This window comes from Ranitomeya variabilis, chromosome 2, assembly GCF_051348905.1.
Source record: "Ranitomeya variabilis isolate aRanVar5 chromosome 2, aRanVar5.hap1, whole genome shotgun sequence".
Taxonomy (NCBI): domain Eukaryota; kingdom Metazoa; phylum Chordata; class Amphibia; order Anura; family Dendrobatidae; genus Ranitomeya; species Ranitomeya variabilis.
Genome location: NC_135233.1, coordinates 465,895,505 through 465,916,374, shown reverse-complemented (window position 1 = coordinate 465,916,374; position 20,870 = coordinate 465,895,505). Strand labels below are relative to the sequence as shown.

At 49.9% G+C, this 20,870-nt stretch overlaps 1 protein-coding gene across 2 annotated transcripts in view; it reads left to right on the top strand.

The window, feature by feature from the left end:
• Positions 1-17,406, top strand: part of STIP1 (stress induced phosphoprotein 1) — a 33,120-nt gene extending 15,714 nt beyond the window's left edge. For both annotated transcript variants that reach the window (XM_077287611.1, XM_077287612.1), the window contains exons 10-14: positions 120-244; positions 12,914-12,950; positions 13,559-13,662; positions 13,872-14,044; positions 17,030-17,406. In XM_077287611.1, the coding sequence (XP_077143726.1) occupies positions 120-244; positions 12,914-12,950; positions 13,559-13,662; positions 13,872-14,044; positions 17,030-17,102 (512 nt within the window). In that variant the 3' untranslated portion in view covers positions 17,103-17,406. The remainder of the gene's footprint in view (positions 1-119; positions 245-12,913; positions 12,951-13,558; positions 13,663-13,871; positions 14,045-17,029) is intronic.
• The last annotated feature ends 3,464 nt before the right edge of the window (positions 17,407-20,870 follow it).

Genomic DNA, 20,870 nt, shown 5'->3' with positions numbered 1-20,870 from the left:
GGGTTGGAAAGGCCCAAGCGAAAATAGTGCAAAAAATGCTAGAAAAACTATTTCTATGCAACTTGTGAACACCTACTGTATACAAGTAATACATCTAGATTTTCTGTTCTGTCTCACAGGAGACTACCCAATAGCAATGAAACATTACTCAGAAGCAATTAAGAGGAATCCAAAAGATGCCAAATTGTACAGCAATCGTGCTGCATGCTACACAAAGCTGCTCGAGTTTCAGCTTGCACTAAAGGTAATGAATATTGGCAATATAGCCAACAATGTAAATTCAACTTTCTCCTATGCCTCATTGGGGGACACAGGACCATGGGTGTTATGCTGCTGCCACTAGGAGGACACTAAGTAAACACAAAGAATAGCTCCTCCCCTGCAGTATACACCCTCCTGCTGGCTCTCAGTGAACCAGTTCTTGCTCAGTGACTGTAGGAGGCACTTGGGTCTGCTTTCAGACCCCACCGTCTTTATTTTATCTTTTTACTTTTTATTCTATTTTTCCTTAACGGAGCGAATGAGGGCGACGGATCCTTTCTAGGTTTCGATCTCCCCCGAACCATCAACAGGCAAGTACGTGGAGCGTTCCTCCCGTATCCTTTCCTGCAACGTTGGATGCCAGCCCTGAGCTCATATTACGGGCGACGGTTCCTTCGCATTTCGATCTCCCCCTCCATAGCAGGCGACCTCCATCTACCTCTCCTGGAGCCAGGTGCATAGCCGGACATGATATATATATATGGCGTCCGTGCAGCCCCCCTCTGCATCACCACTGATATAGCGGATGACGCATGGCGGCAGAAGCTCTCCACCCCCTCCCTGACTATGGCGACGGTGAATTGAGCACCGGCCCACCGCATCTACCATGAGTACACTGCGGGGGCCGAGGCGCTAGGGGGGTCCTGGTCCCTGGGGTATGGGAGGTCCACACCTTAAAGGGCCACTGTCACCCCCTCCAGCCGTTATAAACTAAAAGAGCCACCTTGTGCAGCAGTAATGCTGCATTCTAACAAGCTGGCTCTTTTAGTTTTTGGTGCATGTATTCCCAAAATAATGCGTTTTATAAATTCTCCAAAATACCTTTCTTTCGCCAGGGAGGCAGGTCCTCACCACCCTGCTTGAAACGCCACACTGCCGTCATTCAAATCTTCAGGGGCGCCGCCCCCATCGCGCTGTTTTCCCATGAAATCCGGCGCCTGCGCTGTGTAGTAGTGTCTGGTGCAGGCGCAGTGAGCTCTGGCCCTCTGACGTCACAGCCAGGCTTGCAGACTGCACCTGTGTAGCCACCCACCTTGTGAATCCCAGCCCTGCAGTGTCTTATGCATTATGCAGAGTGCGGGGCTGGGATTCACAAGCAGGGCGGCCGCACAGGCGCAGTCTGCAAGCCTGGCTGTGACGTCAGACGGCCAGAGATCACTGCACCAGACACTACTACACAGCGCAGGCGCCGATTTCATGGGAAAACAGCGCGATGGGGGCGGCGCCCCTGAAGATTTGAGTGACGGCAGTGTGGCGTTTCAAGCAGGGGGGTGAGGACCTGCCTCCCTGGCGAAAGAAAGATATTTTGGAGAATTTATAAAATGCATTATTTTGGGAATACCTGCACCAAAAACTAAAAGAGCCACCTTGTTAGAATGCAACATTACTGCTGCACGAGGTGGCTTTTAGTTTATAACGGCTGGAGGGGGTGACAGTGGCCCTTTAAGCCTGTGTCCGTGGGTGGTCCGTAGTGCGGCAACCCCATGGAGTGCAGCTAATGATGGCGCTAATAGCAGTTGTGGCGCTGCAGGCCGCAACCGCAGAAGAAAGGAGGAAAAAAAAATTCTCTCAATAAAGGTCTGAGTTTTGGCCCCGCCCACCAGCAGTTAGCCCCACCCACTTTTCCTGGCGCTTCTCGTTTCCTGTGATGAGCTCCCACTTCCTGGTCTCGGTGGCCATCTTGGGACACCCACAGCCCTGATGCTGCAGCACTGCTCCAGCATTTCCTATCACAGCCCTCAGGACTAGCGTTTTTCTCTGCCTACACTGCGGATCTGCCCTGGGGACTCAAGACACAGGACCTGGGTAAGCTGCAGACACATAGCTTAACCCTTCCCCCTGCTAGTAAGCGCTTTCTTCCAGGCTTTACTATGTCTCAACCAAAGCCTCACAAAAAGTCTGGGAAAACCCACACTGAATTTTTCGCTGCATGTACCTCTTGTAAGGTATCATTACCCCGGGGTCACAATACTGCATTGTGCACAGCTTGTGAACGGCTCAGGAACCAACTGCTGCTGATACTGAACCCAGTGAGTCTAGTCCCCCTGAGTGGGCTACCTCCCTTACCCAGTCTATGGCATCCCTGGCAAAAGCGTTAGACTCGTTCCGAGACCCTTCCTCTAACCAGGGCACTAATACGGACGACACTTCCGATGATCAGAACCCCTCGCATTCTAGGGGTCGTACCTTGCCAAAGAGTTCTCACTCTTCCAGGAAAAGGACTTATGCCATATCCCCAGACCATCACCGGTTTTCAGGTTCTGAGCGCTCCATTTCTCGCTCCCCTTACATTGGGGCTAGTCGAGAACCTGTTTCAGAGGACGATTCTGACACGTCCCTAGATCAGGAATTTCATCACGATCAGGAGACGCTCGACTCTCTAATTGAGTCAGTGAATAAGGCTTTGAAACTTGAGGAGGAACCCTTTATCTAAAACGGATCATGCCGTGTCCTTTAAGAGGACCAAACAAGCTCACAGAGTGTTCGCCACTCATCCCGAGTTTAAGCAAATTGTTGAATCTCACAGGATCCGTCCAGATAAATGATTCACAGGGCAGAAGCCCATGGAGTCCAAATATCCCTTTGCCCAGGATCTAAGAAAAGATTGGTCACAATCTCCCCCAGTAGATCCTCCGGTATCGCGCCTGGCTAAGAAATCTGTTTTATCCTCCTCGGAGGGCACTTCTCAGATCGACAATATGGCGCGTTCAGCCTTTTGAAGCCTCAGCAGCCGCACTCTTTCCATCTTTTGCCGCTACGTCTGTGGCTAAGGCTATGACCCACTGGGCTGAGGTCTTGTCTTCAGCAGTACTGGATACCAATCTCCCCCCCCCCCCCCCCCCCCCCCTGAGATAGCAGACCTCGCTACTACCGCGTACCTGGATACCGCTGACTGCCCTTCTCAAGCAGCAAATGCCGTCACCATCCGGAGGTACTTATGGCTCAGGGACTGCTGGCGTGCGGATTCTACTTCCAAAAAGTCATTGACTTCTCTCACATGTCAGAGCGGTCGCCTTTTTGGCGAAAAGCTCGACCAGTTAATTTCTGACGCCACTGGAGCTTCCCTCCAGAAGTAAATTTCTTCCACAACAGAGACCCTCTCGGCCCTTTCGGAACCTGCAACCACAGGCTCGGTCCCGTGTTTTTTGTTTTTGGTTGTTTTTTTTTTCCCCCGTTACAACTCAAACTGGTCCTCTACTTCCACATCTCCTTGTTCTGGCCGGGCACAACGTGGAGACAGAGGTTCACAGGCCTCTTTTAAGCCTTCCCCTTCATGGAGAGGCAGGCCAAGGCAGCTGGGATCCAGAGGCGCCAGAACGGGCAGACCTTCCACACAATGACTCCCTGCGGTATCCGGGGGACACCCTCAAAGTAGGCGGCCGCCTGCTTTCCTTCTGTGCCGCGTGGCTCTCGGTCGTTCACGACGAGTGGGTCCGCGATCTAGTGTCCTCTGGATAAAAGATAGATCTCTTATCTCGTCCTCCAAACCGTTTTTCTTTCTCGCTTCATTGGGGGACACAGGTAACCATGGGTGTATGCTGCTGTCACTAGGAGGCTGACATTATGCAAATAAAGAAGTAACTCCTCCCCGGCAGTATACACCCTCCGACAGGCACCTGGCAACTGAGTTTTTGCTTAATGTCTGTAGGAGGCGGACCTGGATCTAACCCCAGAATCCGCATTTCTTTTACAGGGATTTGTCGTTTGTTATTAATCATTTCCCCCTTTCTTTTTCAGATACTTTCTTCAGGGTAACAGGGTGCAGTTTTACTCACCCTGTTTTCCTCCTTTGAACGACCGAGAGAGCAGTGTGGTATCACCCACATCGCACCCTCTCGGACCCGCTGGGCAGGACTTTGTCCCCTGTCACCCATTCGGGTGTTCGGGGTGATTTTTTCCTCAGTGGCCAGTCCTGCCCGTTTCCCCTCCTCATCCCTCTCCTCGGAGAGGGCTGAGAGGAAGACTTCTGCGCCGGAGTTCGTGGCGCGAGAAGGAGGACTTCTTCCAGGACCCTCTACTCTACAAGGGATCCTGATGTGTTCCTCAACTGGAGGTAGGGAATCTTCAAGCAACAGTACAGGACAATACCTCTCCACCTCCCCCTCCCGCCCTGCAAGCGGTCTCCTCAGGGTGTCAGAGCTTACCAGGGCCTCTGTTTAATAGGGGAATGGACTGCGACACTCCTTTTCTAGAGTCGGGATGCGCTATCGCCACACGCTGGCATTTCTTTTTTCCCTCCTTTTATTTAAACCTGCGGGCGGGCGCGCGCCCGCCATTTTTCTCTTGGCTATTTCTCCTTCATTCGGCACCCGGCTTACATGCCCCCTTGCGGCGCCCTGCATTACGCGGCCGGGAGTTCAGCGCTCTTGGGGGCGTTTCTTCTGCTTCCCCCTTCGGCGCTTGTGGACGCCCACAGCGTCGCGCTGTTCCCGCGCTCTTTCAGCGACTTCCTGCTCCCTGTCAGCGACTTCCTGCTCCCTGTCAGCGTCTCCTCACCGCGTGGGACACGAGGATCTCGGGGGAACACAGACTCCTGCGGCTACCGCTGTCGCTGTCCTGTCAGCAGGCTCAGCAGTACTGCTCTCTCGGGCTCTACTCCTCCCGGCAGTACTTTTCCACTCCTGGACAAGGTAATATCTCTACCTATGTCCGACCCCACTACCGCCTTTGCCACTACGGCCATCCATTACGCCTGCGCTCTCTGTAAGAAAAAGTGGGCCTCAGGTCAGTCTTCTCCTTTCTGCCCGTCCTGCGTTCCTCCCATCATGTCAGCCCCTCAGGAAGCTCCTAGGTCTCGGGATGAGGGCACCCCCCTCCCCTGGAGTGGGCTGTTGCAATGTCTCAATCAGTGTCTGACCTGACTAAGGTGTCTCAGTCCCTGGTCCCGGCACTTGAACGTATCCCGCTTCTGTCTAATGCCACCAGTGCCACGAACGCCTCACACGGCGATTCGCTCGCACCTGTCCAAGACCCTCACAGAGGCAGACCGGACAAAAGAGACAGAAAAAGGACCTTATCTAGATCCTCTTCCAGTTCCCTGGACCTCACCGGGATTCCCCTATCTGCCCGTTCCCCCTCCTAGCAGGCGGACGTCGGGTCTGATCTATCCTCTCAGTCGGAATCTGACTCTGATGCAGATCAGACTTCCGGAACACAGGAGATGGTTGATAGCCCTATTTCAGCTATCATTCAGACGCTTGAACTTAAAAGAGTATGAGGCAAGCTCTCAGGATGTCTCCGTTGCGTTTAAACGGATTAAACGTCCCTCTAGGGTTTTTCCTAATCACAGGGAGTTCGACAACAGTACCTCTACACACTAGGAAAACCCTGGTAAGCGTTTCCCGGGCAGGAAACGACTAGACGTGTTATACCCTTTTCACTCCGACCTTGTCTCCAAATGGTCCGAGTCTCCTAAGGTCGACCCACCTGTGTCCAGGCTATCCTGTCAGACGGTTCTGTCTATCCTGGACGCGGCTTCCCTTATGGACCCCACGGACAGACAAATCGAGGCATTAACAAAATCGGCATTTTAGGCTTCCGGAGCCTCCCTCTGCCCTAGTTTCGCCTACTCCTGGGTAGCCAAGGCGGTGTCAGCCTGGGCTAAAACCCTGCGCAGGGGCATTTTGGCCTGTGCTCCTGCTAAGGAACTGTCTGATTTGGCGGATCAGATTTCTTGCGGGTAAATACCTCATGAATGCCTCCCTTGATGCGGCGGCCTGCTCCACCAGGGCTAACAGCAACATTGTGGCCATTCGCCAGATTCTTTGGCTAAAAGCATGGAACGCTGGTCCCGCTTCTAAAAAAAAAAAAAAAAAAAAATCCCTCACTGGTCTGCCCTTCCAGGGTTCTAGACTCTTCGGCATGCAGCTGGATCAAATGATCTCGGACGCTACGGGTGGTAAGAGTACCTCCTTACCCCAGTCCAAGCCTAAACGTTCCTTCAACGGGAGGGGCCCCCAGTCCTTTTGTCCCTTTCGGTCCTTCGCCTCCTGAGGAAGCCCCTCACAAGGGGACCGAAGGAAACCTTCTTTCAGGCCTCCACAGCACTGGAGGGCCAAGAGCCACCCCGTGAAACCATCTGGATCTCGGGGCCACATGTTTTCTAATAAATGACGGGTCGCCCCAACCTGGAAATCCCTCCAGGGTGGGAGGCCGGCTTCTTCTGTTTTCAGAGGTTTGGCTATCGGTAGTCGACGACGCCTGGGTCAGGGAGATCGTCACGTCAGGCTACAAAATAGAATTTTCTTCGCCTCCAGGAAGTCGTTTCCTACTCTCTCGTCCTCCCAAACAGCCCTCTCATCTCCCATGGCTTCTCCAGGCCGTCGATTCGCTCCTCGCCTCAGGAGTCGTTGTTCCGGTGCCTTATCGCGAGCGGTTTTCGGGGTTTTACTCAAACCTGTTCGTGGTTCCAAAAAAGGACGGCTCTCTGTCCAATTTTGGATCTCAAGCAGTTGAACCGCCATCTCCGGATTCAGGATGGAATCTATACGCTCTATGGTCGCGTCCATGGAACCGGGAGAGTTTCTGTGTTCTGTGGACATCCGAGATGCGTACCTTCACGTTCCTATTTGCGTACGGCATCAGAGATTCCTCCGGTTCGCGATCCAAGAACATCATTATCAGTTCACGGCTCTCCCTTTCGGTCTGGCGTCTGCGCTCAGGGTCTTTACGAAGGTCATGACACGCTTCTTCGCCTTGGCTGGATAATCAATTACCAGAAGTCTTCCTTGATTCCAACTCAACGTCTGGAGTTCCTGGGCATGGAATTCGACACCTCTCAGGCTCAGGTTTTTCTCCCCAAGGAGAAGTTCCTTTCTCTTCGTCGGGGTGTCAGAACACTAAAGAGCCCGAACCCTCTGTCTCTCCGCCTCGCTATGAGGGTTCTGGGGAAAATGGTCGCTTCTATCGAAGCGGTCCCCTATGCCCAGTTCCACTCCCGTCCCCTCCAGCTGGCCCTTCTGTCACTACCCACTTTCCCTGGATCGCCCGTTTCGCCTCTCTCCCAGGGTGAAACAGTCTCTCTTGGTGGATGCTGTTCACCTCCATTCTGCGCGGGAGGTAATTTCTCTCTCCCCGCTGGCAGGTTATCACCACCAACGCCAGCCTCCAAGGTTGGGGAGCGGTTTTTCTCCACCTCACGGCCCAGGGCCGCTGGACTGCTCAGGAGGCGTGCCTCCTTATCAACCTCTTGGAAATCAGAGCCATCTTCCTAGCCCACATCCGCTGGGAGTCTCTCCTCTCAGGAAAACCGGTCTGCATTCAATTGGACAGCGCCACAGCCGTGGCTTACATAAACCATCAGGGAGGGACTCGCAGCAGACAAGTCATGAAGGAAGTGGCAAAAATTCTGCGTTGGGTGGAGGGTCACGTTCCCTCTCTGTCAGCCGTCCACATCCCAGGGGTGGACAATTGGGAAGCCGACATTCTAAGTCGCCAGGGCATCGTGGCGGGCGAGTGGTCTCTTCTTCCCGCAATCTTCAGCCAGATTTGCCAGCGGTGGGGCGTCCCAGACGTTGACTTGATGGCCTCCCAGGCAAACCACAAGGTTCCCAAGTACGTCTCCAGATCTCGGGATTCGACGGCCGTCGGATGCGACGCTCTCGTGATCTCGTGGACCCAGCTCCAGATGCCCTATCTGTTCCCACCCCTCCCCTTGATCCCAAGGGTCATAAAAAAGATCAAGACCGAAGGGGTCCCCGTTCTCTTGGTAGCTCCAGATTGGCCTCGCAGGGCCTGGTATGCGGAACTGGTGAACATGCTATCGGACGTTCCGTGGAGGCTTCCGGATCGTCCGGACCTTCTTTCGCAGGGGCCCCTCTTCCACCTGAATTCTCGGTCTCTGAATTTAACGGTATGGCCGTTGAGGCCATGGTCCTGAAGGACGCGGGTTTTTCATCAGATTATGATAAGAGCGAGAAAGCCGGCTTCCTCGCGTATTTACCACAGATGTTGGAAAGCCTTTTTCCGGTGGTGTCAGGACAACAATCTGTTTCCTATGACTTTTTCCCTTCCATCCCTTCTCAGTTTCCTTCAAGCGGGTCTAGATTCAGGTCTTTCCCTTAGCACCTTGAAGGGTCAGATTTCCGCTCTGTCCATTCTTTTTCAAAGAGACCTGGCCTCCCTGCCTCAGGTGAGGACCTTCATCCAGGGGGTCGCTCATATAGCTCCCCCTTATCATCCTCCTGTCGAGCCTTGGGATCTCAACCTCGTGTTAGACGCCCTCCAGCGTGCGCCTTGTGCCCTTCCCCGGTTCATCCCTTGGAGAAATCCCTTCACAAGTTGGATGTGGTCAGGGCTATCCGGATTTATCTTTCCAGAACTGCTTCCCTTCGTCAGGCCGATCCTCTGTTCATCGTCTCGGAAGGTCGTCGAAAGGGGCTCTCCGCCTCCAAGTCCACAATTGCTTGTTGGATCCGTTCGGCGGTTCTGGAGGCATACTGTGTCCAAGACAAACGGCCTCCTTCGGGGGTGAAGGCTCACTCTACCCGGGCTGTGGGAGCTTCGTGGGCAGTTCGTCACCAAGCTTCGGCCTCGCAGGTTTGCAAGGCCGCAACGTGGTCATCCATTCACACCTTTGTCAAATTCTACAAGGTGCATACTCAGGCTTCTGCGGACGCGAGCCTGAGTAGGAAGATACTGCAGGCGCCGGTTTCACCGGCCTACCTAACTCCTCTTTTTCTGCAGAATATCCCGCCCTAGGGACTGCTTTTGGACGTTCCATGGTTACCTGTGTCCCCCAATGAAGCGAGAAAGAAAGATTTTACGGTAAGAACCAAAAATCCCTCTTTCTTGGAGCCTTCATTGGGGGACATAGCACCCTCCCTTGAAGTTGTACCATGTTGGCCAACAGGCCGTTGTTGTGGGTTGGTACATAGGTTGAGTTTTATATTACCTGTTCCTACTACTGCTTTTGCACCAACTGAGTTGCCTGGTGCCTGTCTGAGGGTGTATACTGCCGGGGAGGAGTTACTTCTTTATTTGCATAGTGTCAGCCTCCTAGTGACAGCAGCATACACCCATGGTTACCTGTGTCCCCCAATGAAGGCTCCAAGAAAGAGATTTTACGGTAAGAACCAAACATCCCTCTTTTCCGGTCTTCTCCTCCCAGGGCAAAAGCATCAGAGCTCTCCAAAGCTATAAGCTCTCTGAGAAAAGACGGAGTTATTATTCCGGTCCCTCAAAGCGAAAGGTTTAAAGGTTTTTTATTCAAACCTCTTCATTGGCCCAAAGAAGGACGGTACAGTACGGCCCATACTGGACCTAAAACTGCTGAACAAGTTCGTCAGCGTATGACGGTTCTGGATGGAATCGCTTCGTTCTGTCATCGCCTCCATGGAAAAAGGCGAGTTCCTGGCGTCTATAGACATCCAGGACGCGTACCTCCACATTCTTATTTTACCTTCTCACCAAAGGTTTCTTCGCTTCGCGGTTCAAGAATATCACTTCCAGTTCGTTGCTCTGCCCTTCGGCCTCGCCACCGCTCCCAGGGTATTCACCAAGGTCATGGCGGCTGCCGTGGCCATACTCCACACCCGAGGAGTGGTGGCGCTCCCATATTTAGATGATATCCTCATCAAAGGCCCCTCTTTCCGCTCCTGCAAGGAAGCCGTGGCCATCATAATAGATACCTTTTCTCGCCTGGGTTGGAATATAAACTTCAAAAAATCTTCCCCAGTGCCGGCTCAGCGAATTTCCTTTCTAGGAATGATACTCGACTCGTCCCGGGGGTTGGTTCTTCTTCCCCCGGAAAAGATCTGTCTTACAGCAAGAAGCTCAGAAGCTCTCTCAGCCTCGCTCTCACTCTCTGCGCTTCAGTATGAGAGTCCTCGGCAGGATGGTAGCAGCTATGGAGGCGGTTCCATTTGCCCAACTACACCTCCGTCCTCTACAGCATGCCCTCCTGGCTGTTTGGGACAAGAACCCGTTCTCCCTAGACCGTCGGTTCCTCCTTCCCCAGCGAGTCAGACAGTCTCTCAGGTGGTGGACATTGAAATCCTCCCTGAATCAAGGGAAGTCTTTTCTTCCAGTACACTGGCTGGTTGTGACGACAGACGCCAGTCTTCTAGGCTGGGGAGCGGTGTTCCTTCATTACACTGCTCAGGGCCAATGGTCCCCCCAGGAATCACGCTTTCCAATCAACATCTTGGAAGCCCGGGCAATCAGGCTGGAACTTCTCCAGTTCCATCCCTTCCTAGCAGGTCGCCCAATCAGGATTCAGTCCGACAACGCCCCTGCAGTGGCATACATCAACCGCCAAGGGGGAACCCGCAGCAGGGCGGCCATGACAGAGGTAGGCCACATCCTCCGATGGGCCGAGGAAAACCGCTCAATGATCTCTGCGGTTCACATCCCGGGAGTGGACAATTGGGAGGCAGACTTCCTCAGTCGGCAATGCCTCGAGTCTGGGGAGTGGTCTCTCCATCCGGAGATCTTCCACCAGATCTGCTGTCGTTGGGGAACCCCGGACGTGGATCTGATGGCCTCACGGCTGAATTCCAAGGTACCCAACTTCATGGCTCGGTCCCACGATCCGGCAGCCATCGGGGCAGGCGCTCTTGTACTCCCGTGGCATAATTTTCGGCTTCCGTACATATTTCCCCCGCTTCCTCTCCTGCCGAGAGTCATCAAGAAAATCAGCGGAGAGGGTACCAGTAATTCTGATCACGCCAGATTGGTCGCGTCGGGCGTGGTACGCGGAACTAGTTCAACTAGTTGCCGACGTTCCCTGGCGATTACCGAGGCCCTGTGTTTGACGGCATGGCTGTTGAGTCCTGGGTCCTAACCCAGGCAGGTTTCTCTCCAGAAGTCATAGCTACCATGATCAGCGCTAGAAAGCCTATGTCTCTGCGTATCTGTCATCGCACTTGGAAGACTTTTCATGGTGTAGCGACCGAGGACGTTCTCCTCTACATTTTTCCATCCCTTCCATTCTCGAGTTCTTACAAACGGGTTTGGACTTGGGTCTCGCCCTTAGTTCTCTCAAGGGGCATATCTCAGCCCTGTCTGTTCTCTTCCAACGCAGGATTGGCAACAGATTAGAGGTCAAGATGTTTATTCAGGGGGTCTCCCATCGGGCGCCCCCCTATAGGATGCCGTTGGAACCATGGGATCTTAATCTGGTCCTCGGAGTCTTGCAACAGGCTCCTTTTGAACCTCTACAGGAGGTTTCCCTGTCTCTTCTTTCATGGAAAGTTGCTTTTCTAGTTGCGGTCACCTCTATAAGACAAGTCTCTGAGCTGGCGGCTCTGTCCTCTCAAGTTCCGTTCCTGAATTTTCATCAGGATAAGGTGGTTTTGAGGACATCCCCCTCTTTTCTACCGAAAGTTGTATCCTCTTTTCATCTCAGAGGAGATTGTCTTACCGTCACTCTGTCCGGCACCAGTCCATCGCATCGAGAAGGCCCTTCACACACTGGATTTAGTGAGAGCTCTTAGGAGATACATCTCGTGGACACCGTCTTTCCGCAGGTCAAATGCCCTATTCGTGCTCCCGGAAGGACCGAGGAAAGGGTTTCCCGCTCCCGGAATGGATCCGTTCGGCTATTCAAGAGTCCTACCGAGTCAGAGATCTTCCTGTCCCAGCAGGGATTAAGTCTCACTCCACTCGGTCAGTGGGTGCGTCTTGGGCCATCTGGCACCAAGCTTCGGCAGCACAAGTTTGTAAGGCTGCGACTTGGTCCATCCTGCATACCTTTACACAAAGCATTACCACATTCACTCTCAAGCCTCGGCAGATGCGACCGTCGGCAGACTAATTCTGCAGGCGGCTGTGCCACATCTGTAACTTGTGGGTGCAAGTAGCAATTGCAGTTTACTGTTTCCCACCCAGGGACTGCTTTAGGACGTCCCATGGTCCTGTGTCCCCCAATGAGGTGTAGGAGAAAAGGAGATTTTTGTGTACTCACCGTAAAATCCTTTTCTCCGAGCCAATCATTGGGGGACACAGCACCCACCCTGTTAGCCTATTGGCTTTGGTTTTTGTTGAGTTAACTTGGTTTTGGCATAGTTCATCCTTGTTAAATATTAAGCTGCTACTGCTTTGTTACCGAACTGGTTTACTGAGAGCCATCAGGAGGGTGTATACTGCAGGGGAGGAGCTATTCTTTCTGTGTTTGCTTAGTGTCCTCCTAGTGGCAGCAGCATAACACCCATGGTCCTGTGTCCCCCAATGATTGGCTCAGAGAAAAGGATTTTACGGTGAGTACACAAAAATCTCCTTATTACCCAAATCGCTGTACCTCTAGTTTTAAATATGCTTTCATTGATCTTAAATGTAAATACTACAAACACCTTTTGACATAAGGAAAATTGAAGTTTGCAGCCTGTTTCCAAGTTTCAGATTTATCTCTTGTGAGTGTCTCTCCCAGTAATATAGGCTGTATATGAGCTCTCTGGTTCTCCAGGGTTCTGCTGAGTTCCTTAGCACATATATTTGCACAGCTCATTTCCTGCACTTTTTTTTTCTCCCGTGTACTTTCCTCCTTCTCTATAGTCTTGTTTTTGTTTTGTTTCTTGTTGTTTTTTTTTGTCTGCCATTCCGAAGATACTTTTCTCTTCTCTCCACTTTGCCATTTTAGGGGTTAAGTACTAATGTCCCTTAATACAACCAGATCAGAAGGGTTTTAAGTGTTATTTCTCATTGATTATTCCAGGACTGTGAAGAATGTATAAAACTAGAACCCGCATTCAGTGAGTATTTTCTGTTTTTGTTTTTCTGTTTTTCTTTTTACCATTTTGCTGAATTTGTACAGAATGAATTCCAAAACATCTGGAGAATACAATTTTTGGGGGATAATTTGAATCCACCCTAACTTGCTCATCTCTACCTCTCCATAATGGGAGCCATGATGCCAGTAGTGGGGCATGTGACCGTCGTTTAATATAAAAAAAAAAAAAAATAGATAGATAGATAGATATATAGAGAGATAGAGATATATAGATATAGAGAGATATATATAGATAGATATAGAGAGATATATATAGATAGATATATATATATATATATATATATATATATATATATATATATCTATCTATCTATCTGAGAAACTCACTTTTTAAATAAAAAAGGATAACTGGAAAATACTGTGCCAAATCTGTGTATGTGAAACCAGGAAAGATGGTAATTCTGCATAAAAATAGCTACTTGTAGGATTCTTGTATGTTCCAGCCCTGAGTATTATCTACTTTTGGGGGCTACTGCATATCAGTTTGGACATCCATGCCTATGTCTTTCTTTGTATATGGTATCTAGCTATCATGCATGCATTTTATTTTTATTTTTTTTAAACCCTCAGTTAAAGGTTATACTCGCAAAGCTGCTGCACTAGAGGCCATGAAGGATTACACCAAGGCTATGGATGTCTATCAGAAAGCACTAGATCTGGACTCCTCCTGCAAGGTACGGTACAAAACCTGCCCAAGGCTTCTAATTGTGCTTTCTCAGGACTCGTAGAGGGGTCTTGTATGCTCCTTGTCCAGTGGTTTGGGTCTCTGTGCCTCTTCTTTTTAGGCTTTATACATGCTGGGAAGTGATTTAATAAGTCTACGATTGCAACACCAGAAAATTTGAAAATAAAATGCTTTATTTGTGGTCATTTTTGCACGCAGGAAGCCACTGATGGTTATCAAAGGTGTATGATGTCACAGTACCACCGAAATGACAGTCTCGAGGATGTAAAGCGCAGAGCAATGGCCGACCCGGAAGTGCAGCAAATAATGAGCGATCCAGCAATGAGACTTATATTAGAGCAGATGCAAAAGGATCCACAGGCCCTGAGCGAGTAAGTAATCGCAGACGATTTAAAGAAGGTTAGAATTTAATAGCTGCTTTCAGCAGCGGTTACAAAACCCTTTGTGGACTAGTTGGCCTCTTATCATAACAGCAAAATGTTATTCAGGCTTCCACATTTTTAAAGGGTTGTATCCTCATTTGTTTTCATGAGCACACCACTCTACAGGCTTCCATCTTTCTGCATGCTGAGTGGTGGCGCACTCTGATAATTGACAGTTCTGACCAGCGACATGGTTGCCCTGCTTTTTGGAGGAGCTCAGGGCAATAAAACTGGCCGGATGCTGAGCAGCGCTTAAAAGCTCTACAGAAAAGAGCCTGTGAACACTAGGCTCTCTGCCTAGGAAACCGGCCACTGCTAATACACTGCAGAGGTGGCTGGTAACCTAGGAGCTTTTTGTAACTACCACACAGACAGTATCAGGCTCTGCAAAGCCCCATTTTTCAGGCCCCTTAGGGGGTGCTAATGGTTGGATCTCCTATGAATGGGGCTGGCGGTCATTTTCATTACTGGGAACATTTATTTAATCCCTTACTGACATTAGACACATTGGTATGTCCAATTTTAGACTCCCTGGCATTAATGTGGGCTCAGGAGCTGAGCTTGCATTTTTCCCGACAGTTGATGACTGTGTTATTATTCATCCATCAGCCGCACATGTAGCAGAGCTCTGCCCTTTGATGTTAAAAGCATCTATCCGCCTGTATCAGTGGCATCTAAAGCCCTCATCCCGGGGGGGGGCACTGTTCTAGCCGTCCTTGTGGAGCATCAATGAGATGCTATGACATCACAGTTTCCCATCCCAAAGACCCCTGACAGCACTTGAATTCCATCCTGTGGCTGGTGTTCATATGAGACAGATTATAAGTGGGCTGAAAGTGCCCCTTTCGGCTTATATTCGAGTTGTTGTCCCAGGGGGTCGGTGGGGGAGTGGGAGTGGCGGCTGTCACATACTCACCTGCTCGTGGCGCGGTCCCTGCATGTCCATGGTCTCCGGGCGCCGGCAGCTCTTCCTGTGTTCAGTGGTCACGTGGTGCCGCTTATTAAAGTAATGAATATGGATGCATATTCATTACTTTAATGAGCGGTATGTGACCGCTGAACATAGTCTCCGGGAGCCCGCAGCATCTTCCTATCTGACAGTGAAACGCTGTCAGGGACCGTGCCCGGAGCAGGTATGTATGGGGCATAATGTATGGAGCATCTTATGGGGCCATAATGTGTGGAGCATCTTATAGGGCCATCAACCTTTATGCAGCATTGTATGTGGCAAATGTTTCTATGGAGCATTTTATGGGGCCATTATTAACATTTGTGCATCATTATATGGGGCATATTTTAATATGGAGCATCTTATGGGGCCCATCATGAACTGTATGGAGCATTATATGGGGCTCCTGATTCAATATGGATATTCAAAAACACTTAACCTACTGATGTCTCAATTAATTTTACTTTTATTAGTATCTATTTTTATTTTTCAAATTTACCAGTAGCTGCTGCATTTTCCACCCTAGACTTATACTCGAGTCATTAAGTTTTCCAAGTTTTTTTTGTGGCAACATTAAGGGTCTCGGCTTATACTCGGGTTGGTTTATACTCAAGTATATACGATATATGTATGTATGTGTATATGTATACGTGTGTGTGTGTATATGTATATATATATATATATATATATATATATATATATATATATATATATATATATATATATATACACATATATACACATATATACACATATATATATAATTTCTAGATGGTGGCCCGATTCTAACGCATCGGGTATTCTAGAATATGCATGTCCACGTAGTATATTGGCCAGCCACGTAGTATACAGCACAGAGCCACGTAGTATATTGCCCAGCTATGTAGTATATTGCCCAGCCACGTATGTCACAGGTTAAAAAATAAACATATACTCACCTTCCGAGGGGCCCCTTGTAGTTCTGTCGCCTGTGTTCGGTGCAGGCGTCAGCTTCCGGTCCCAGGGTGTGATTACGTCGCGGTCACATGACCGTGACGTCATGGCAGGTCCTTCTCGCAGACCATCCTTGCCAACGGAACCTGCCGCTTACATGGACCGGTCACCGGAGCGTCGCGAGGAGCGGGAAAGGCGGCGGAAGGTGAGTATATAATTTTTTTTTATTATTATCTTTAACATTAGATGTTTTTACTATTGACGCTGCATAGGCAGCATCAATAGTAAAAACTTGGTCACACAGGGTTAATAGCGGCGGTAACGGAGTGAGTTACCCTCGGCATAACGCGGTCCGTTACCGCTGGCATTAACCCTGTGTGAGCGGTGACTGTGGGGAGTATGGAGCGGGCGCCGGGCACTTGACTGCAAGGGAGTAGGGAGGGACTAATTGGACTGTGGCCGTTGCTGATTGGTCGCGGCAGCCATGACAGGCAGCTGGCGCAACCAATCAGCGACGCGGGATTTCCGTGACGGAAGTTGCCGACAGAAAGACGGAAGTACCCTTTAGACATATATTTTTTTTTTTTAGGTTCTGCAATAAGAGGCAATTAAAACATCATTTCTATCCCAAAATGGTATCAATGTATACATCTGTTTATGGTACAAAAACACAAGCTTTCACACCGCTCCATCGACTGAAGATTGAAAATGGCAAATTACACAAATATTAAATTTTTTTCACCACTTAAACACCTATGCATGTCTGGTATCTCCATAATCATACTACCGGGAAAATCATACTGCCAGGTTCTTCTTACTGTATAATAAATCGTGTACATGGCACAATTTCAGAATTTTTATTTATTTTTTTTTTAAATATGTTTTGCACTCTTGCAAATTTTTATTGCAACTGACCAGTTCATCTGCAAAAAAAAAAAAACTCACCTAATTGGGAAGGGGTTAAGGATGGATCCCCATCGTGAACTAGGGATTGCAACTACATGTTAGTTCAGCATGCATTGTTTAATCTTTTTTTTTTTTTTTTTTTCCAGTCACTTGAAGAACCCAGTAATTGCCCAGAAAATTCAGAAACTGATGGATATTGGATTGATCGCTATTCGGTGATGAATTCCATGCGCCTTCTTTTTCTCCATTGTCGGTATCCCTCCTTCCTTCTGCTACTCCTTTTATTGCTCTCCACATGTTAGGAAGCAGCCGAGATCTGAAGGAAATGCTGGAGAGGTCCCTGTTAATTCAGCAGAGTTCAGGGGGAGAGATCCATACGCCAGACACTCTACTATTGCGCTGTTGTCCCGTCAATCTCTCCCTGTTGTTGCGTTTATTGATCTGTAATAATAAAGAGCAGCACGTGACATGAATTTTGATCACTCATGTAAATGTTCTGCTTGTGCAACTATCCAGAATGAAATACTGCCTATTGTTTGGTTATTCCGTTCTTTACTGCTAGAGGGCGCTGCAGTACAGGCTTCACTAGCGGGCCCTATGTTCTAAGGTGATCGATTACTGATCATATCATGTAGGCCCTGGGTATCTCCATACAGTAAAGAGGATTTTCCTTCCATAATTAAAATCTAATTTAACCCACTCTTTTCTACTTTGGAACAATTGTTTTAAAGCTCATTATGAATTCCCTACTTGTTCCTGTTAGGACTCTGTCGCGTGTCCTGTACCAGGGGCTTCTTCCCTGTCTCTAATGCTAGAGGTGTCTTAGCTTGCCCTGTTTCCCGGATTACTTCTGATGGTGAAGAGGCCGGGGCCACGTACCTTGCCTTAGCGCCTGAGTCCGCCCTCAGTCTGTACCCCTCCCCCACCCAGGGAAGAGAGGAGTTGTTTCCCAAACTCCAGTCCTCACGGACCCCACGTGTCATGTTTTCAGGATTTCCATAGTTGCACAGGTGAGACAGTTCCCGATGCCTTTATGATACTTCCACTACTTGCGCAATACTAAGGAAATCCTGAAAACATGACCCGTGGGGTCCGTGAGGACTGGAGTTTGGGAAACACTGAACTAGACTATCCCGGTTTGTATTACCTTGTTAAAGGAAAATACCAATAATACAAATACACTCACACAAACAGAGGTAAACACCGGCGGGTGGAGGATGGGGAAAAAAAAAAATCAAAGTAGAAGGGGATTAGTGCACACCCAAAACCTCACCAGTCTCTGATAAATCCATCAATCGCCTTCTCAAACAACAACCACGAACGACCATCTCTAACCATACAGCATAAGCTAACCCTGACAAAGAGTGCATGAGAAAGCCCAGATTATATAGGAGACGGGAGTGGCTAACCGTGAACAGCTGAGCCTTAATGCAGGAAAGCCTCCAGGAGCTCTCAACTGAGCCGATTTCTCAGGTATTTGCGATCACCCCCACGGTAGGCGTACTGACTTGCCCAACTCTGCAGGGCCTCCTTACATTGATACTAGGTGCATCCTGTCATAGCAGTCTCTGCTAAATTGTCCTTATGAACTTTAGGGAATACCCATCTCTAATAGGTTGTCACAGGAAGCCTGACAAACTCAGCTCTGCTACATTGCTGTTTTTTTTTTTTTTTCTAAACATTGCTAATCTACTTGGCTCTGCTACATATAATCCTGAACTGCGTCTTACTAGGATTTGCTGTAAAAAAAAAAAAAAAAAAAAACTATTATAAAAGAAGTGCTTGTTTCAAGGGGCAATATCCACTGGAAGCCTTCTCCTCCGGCTGAGCCTATACACAGAGCCAGAGACCTGTCCGTCAACATGACATTATTATATCAAATTAAGAAGATCTAGAATTAAATGCAATAGCTTAGAGTTTCTATGAAAGAAGGCCGTTCCCTTTCCAATAGTAAATGAGGAATTTATGTAAAAGAGGAAGAAGCAAATGTTTCCATAGACAAATATATTTAGTAATTCATTTAGATGTTCCCAAAAGGTTAATCCAAAAAAAGGTAGATAAAAAGAACAATAAATACCTGCCTAATAAAGATAAGAAATGACCTTGTGTATGAAGGAGCGGCTGCTGGAAGATGGCGAATTTCTTCTACTGTAGCTTCTCTGGGGTCTTGAAGAGCAAAAATAAATTAGAATCATTGTTGTCTTTTATCCAGGATCAACTTTTCCTGGTCGTGGTAGATAGTACAAAGGAAAGATAGTAGAGAACCATACGGTAGAAACTCATAACAGCCCCATACACCATAGTCGTCGGCCGAATGATGGCTGCTATCCAGTGGCAGACAGATGGGGGGCCATTTTCAAACCAATCTTGTGTCTATGACAGAGGCTTGTGGCATTTTCGGAGGTGAAAATGAGCCCCCTCAACCCCTGGGCACAGGTTGCATCAATGATAGGTCTGTCCCGATTCCTCCAGCTATCAGAGTGCTTGCTCGGACCGAAGGGCTCCTGTGTTCTCTACAAGAGAGCAGCTTATCTTGCGGGAGAAGGATTAGATAGGCCGGATCCAGCAGAGCCTAAGTTTAACCTCTATTGTGGGTAAATATGTTAAGGTTTTCTAAAAATTTCTGTTCTAAAGTAACTCCGTGATAATAATCTTATAACCAAGCATCAATAGGAGGTCATGAGGAATAGGAACTACCAAATGTATCAATAGTATCAAACGTATCGGATTAGGTTCTATGAGAAGGTAAGTTCCAGACTGGAACACAGTAAGGGAGTGGATGTCGTGTTTTTAAACTTTATAAAGACGTTTGATATAGTGCCATATAAAAAGTAAGTAGAAGTAGGGGGAAAAAATATATATATATATATATATATATATATATATATATATATATATATACTAGATGGCAGCCCGATTCTAAAGAATCGGGAGTCTAGAATCCATATATACTTTATTCAAATGTAAGAATAATTTGGTTGGTGGGGCCCCACGGCCTCCGATTTGGTGGGCGGGGTCCCTCTGCCTCCGCTTTGGTGGGCGGGGCCGCTCGGCCTTCGATTTGGGTGGCGGGGCCCCTCGGCCTCCGATTTGGTAGGCGGGGCCCCTTATCCTCCGATTTGGTGGGCGGGGACCCTCGGCCTCCGATTTGGTGGGCAGGGCCCCTCGGCCTCCGATTTGGTTGGCGGGGCCCCTCGGCCTCCGATTTGGTGGGCAGGGACCCTCGGCCTCCGATTTGGTGGGCAGGGACCCTCGGCCTCCGATTTGGTAGGCGGGGCCCCTTATCCTCCGATTTGGTGGGCGGGGACCCTCGGCCTCCGATTTGGTGGGCAGGGCCCCTCGGCCTCCGATTTGGTGGGCGGGGCCGCTCGGCCTTCGATTTGGTGGGCGGGGCTCCTCGGCCTCCGATTTGGTTGGTGGGGCCCCTCGGCCTCCGATTTGGTAGGCGGGGCCCCTTATCCTCCGATTTGGTGGGCGGGGCCCCTCGGCCTCCACTTTGGTGGGCGGGGCCCCTCGGCCTCCGATTTGGTGGGCGGGGTCCCTCTGCCTCCGATTTGGTGGGCGGGGACCCTCGGCCTCCGATTTGGTGGGCGGGGACCCTCGGCCTCCGATTTGGTGGGCGGGGACCCTCGGCCTCCGATTTGGTGGGCGGGGACCCTCGGCCTCCGATTTGGTGGGCGGGGACCCTCGGCCTCCGATTTGGTGGGCGGGGACCCTCGGCCTCCGATTTGGTGGGCGGGGACCCTCGGCCTCCGATTTGGTGGGCGGGGACCCTCGGCCTCCGCTTTGGTGGGCGGGGCCCCTCGGCCTCCGCTTTGGTGGGCGGGGCCGCTCGGCCTTCGATTTGGTGGGCGGAGCTCCTCGGCCTCCGATTTGGTTGGCGGGGCCCCTCGGCCTCCGATTTGGTGTGCTCTGCCTGGGGCCACTGTGCTCTGCCTGGGGCCCCATATGCTGCCTGGGGCCCCTGTGCTCTGCCTGGGGCCCCAT